The sequence below is a fragment of the Rattus norvegicus genome, chromosome 3, assembly GCF_036323735.1.
Source record: "Rattus norvegicus strain BN/NHsdMcwi chromosome 3, GRCr8, whole genome shotgun sequence".
In the NCBI taxonomy this organism is placed as follows: Eukaryota; Metazoa; Chordata; class Mammalia; order Rodentia; family Muridae; genus Rattus; species Rattus norvegicus.
Genome location: NC_086021.1, coordinates 112,638,976 through 112,642,220, shown reverse-complemented (window position 1 = coordinate 112,642,220; position 3,245 = coordinate 112,638,976). Strand labels below are relative to the sequence as shown.

The 3,245-nt window shown below is 36.1% G+C and overlaps 1 protein-coding gene across 6 annotated transcripts in view; it reads left to right on the top strand.

The window, feature by feature from the left end:
* Elp4 (elongator acetyltransferase complex subunit 4) overlaps positions 1-3,245 on the top strand; it is a 222,944-nt gene that overhangs the window by 197,743 nt on the left and 21,956 nt on the right. The window contains exon 10 of one of the 6 annotated variants that reach the window (XR_005501986.2): positions 1,250-1,406. The exons of 4 other annotated variants lie outside the window; for them this stretch is intronic. Coding sequence is in view for 1 of the 2 variants with exons in the window: in XM_063284570.1 (XP_063140640.1) it covers positions 1,250-1,318 (69 nt within the window). In the remaining variant the exon portion in view is untranslated. Of the gene's footprint in view, positions 1-1,249 lie in introns of all 6 variants that reach the window. One more of the 6 variants, XM_063284570.1, reaches the window with a different exon arrangement.

The following is a 3,245-nucleotide window of genomic DNA, read 5'->3' as shown; positions in this document are numbered from 1 at the left end:
GTAATAAAATGCTGTATTGTGGAGCATATACTAGGAGTTTATCACCATCCCTTTGACTCAGTATGAGAAATCAAAATTTATTTGACTTAAGTTTCAAGCCTACAGTTATATCTTTTCCATCCTAGCTGATATAATTACTAAAATGTTTCAAGACAGTATTAAGCAGTTTTATACTTAATGTCATTGGTAAGCCTTATTTTAATTTCAAGTTAAGCTGTGGTTAATATTGTTGCTGTCTGACATGGTTCTGGAAGCCTTCCAGCACAGCCTGAATTTCCTTGACTTGGTCTCCCCTCCTAATTTCAGAGGGTGTAAACAATGCCATCCCATAGTTGAGTTTCCTACCCCTGGGTAAATCCCTCAAATAGTAGCATAGCATCCAACCTCTGATTGAATCTATGGGTCACACTTCTGTTTAATGCTTATCACTACTGCCATGGAGTCTGTGTTGTACAGTAGACTTGCAGGAATTTGGGATTATACAAAACTCGGGTTTTGTAAATAGTAATTGTACCATATGTCTCAATTAAAGTATATTATTATCCCCACAGCCTAGAATGCTCTCTTTTTATCCCTTTTTGACCCACCATAAGTTTTGTCAAGAAGTACTTGTCACAAGATACTATGCAAGGCTTCACCCCATACTAAACATTTTGGATGAAAGGATTTGGCTTTGATTTTCCTTCAGTTACTGCTAAGTTGACAAAGTGGCAAAACTTTATAAAAAAATGTAGACATTAGATAACATGTCCCTGGCATGGTGTATAATTTGTTTAGTTGTCTGGGTACAAGTTTGTAACTTGCTTTCATTCATCACTTCGTTCAATGAAAATTAACAAAATTCCTTGATATTTCAGTTAAAGGACTCCATGTGCTAAGAACTAATCATGTATGCTTGTGCCTATTAAAAACAAGCAAAAGTATATTTTGCCTCATGTGCCTAGAACATCAGTCATTCCAATATCCTAGTGCATAGTTCCTTCTAATAAAAAAAGCAAAGATAGAGAACTGACTAAAAGTTTTATTAAAAGTTTCATGTTGAGTTTCCATGGTTGTCTGATGTTTAATTAGATAGAAATCATCCATTTAAAATTAATTGATAATTAATGAGTAGAGGCAATCAACATTAATATTACTTTACAAGGGTTATGAAAAATGTATCAGTTGTAGAAATTCCAGTTCTCCTTTCATGTTTAAAAGAGATGTTGTCATAAAAGATATTCAAAGTAAGAATTCACTTTCCTTTTAGCAAGCCTCTGAAACACCTACTCCCACCACTATGAATGCATGTACTCTCTCAGCCTTCTGCAACGTCTAAAGCAGCCTGCAGCTGTGCTCTTACACTTGTTTGGAGACTCAAGATGGATCAGCGGTTAGATCAGTGGCTGCTCTTCCAGAGGACCCAGGTTTGATTCCCACCATCTTCATAGGGGCTCACAACCCTCTGTAATTCCACTTCCAGAAAATCTGATTCCCTTTTCTGGCTTCCATGGGTACCAGACACACACGTGGTACACAGAGAAGCATGAAGACAAAACACCCATACACACAAAATGAAAATAATTTTAAAAGACTTGTTTTTTATGCACCAGTAGCACTGCTTTTTGTTTAATGCTCATACTCTGTAAGTAGGCTTTCTTTGTTTGAGACAGGGTCTTGTTGTACAAGAAACCTTTGTGATCTCTGGTCCTCCTGTTTCAGCCTTCTGAGCAATGGGGTTTTATATACATATTCATATATATATACATATATGTATATGTATACACACACACACACACACACACACACACACGTCACCAAGCCTCAAGTGTTTTTAACTAAGCACCTGAGCAGTTTGTACGGACAAGCCAAGTACTCAGGTCAGCTCATCAAACACAGTAATGACTGTGACTACAACGGTCTTTCACCCGTGCTACATACAGGGTTAGAACCTGGCTCTGTCCCCACAGGAGCTCCAAACGGTGATACTTCAGCAGAACACTGTCTCGGCGCTTCGGTCTCTTCTCCACACGCCTCAGCTTAAGAAGCACACATTACATGTAATCACAATATTCTACCCCAAGAGAGAGAATTCTTTTTGTTTCCTGTAGACTTTGTGGTGTTTTTCAGTTTGCTTCTGTTCCTTAAAGGAAAATTCCTCGAAACCCTATCTTAGAAGATTGAATTATATCTCCTTGCTGTCATTTTCTCTTCCTGCGATGGCAAGTCATTTCTCTGAAATACAAGTGTGTTAGTTGAGGTGCACTATATGTTATCACTATGGAATTTAAAAGACATAGGGAAAATATTTGTATTTCAAAGTGGCTTTCGGGTTGGGGATTTAGCTCAGTGGAAGAGCGCTTGCCTAGCAATCAAGGCCCTGGTTTCGGTCCTCAGCTCTGAAAAAAAAAAAAAAATGGACTCAAAGTGGCTTTCACTTTATACAAGACTCATAATAGATTTTACTTAAGTATAATAATCCATAACAAATTTGATTTAGATGTAATTTTTCAGGACTAAAACTACTGGTCAATCTCTACACCTTGACAACTTTAAATATTCCATTTGGATCTTAAAGAAAAATAACTACAAGTTATTTTTAACATGTGTGCATTATAATTGTTAGAACAGAACTGAGGAATCTTTTTTTTTAACCAAAATTTTGTGGATTTGGCCACATACATTAACGCCTTTTCAATCCAAAATTGCCACATACTAGTTGTCCACTGTTTCCAGACATGTTCCTGACTACGTTTCCAGTAGCAAGCAACTTCAGGACTAGGAAAATATGGGACCTATTTCTTAGTATTTTATGAAAGCTTCACTCTTGTAAAAATTGAGCTGTCTGTTCTACTCTGTGATAACATTAGCTGTCAACATTTTAGCTATTCTATCAGTTCAGAGGTTATTAAGTTGCTACTCAGCAATTAAACAGTTCTTTATAGAATGTTATATACAAATTTCAATATTTTAATTTGCAAGAATATAAACAAATGGCGTAATGACTAGTAGACTTTGTAACTGGAGTAAAACCTCAACCTGTTAGGTATACAACAGCAGCAGTGTGAGATCGCTATAGGCAGAGGTGGGTATTTCTGAAATCAGGAAGAAATTGGATTTAAAAATACTCTACTGATATAGAATAGGGATAGAATGCAAAAAAAAAGATGATAGGAAGGTGTGTCAAAGAAAATTACAGTAAACAAATAAATCATTTGGAAAGATATTAGGGAAATGATTTATTAAGCTAAACAAATAAGAAGTAT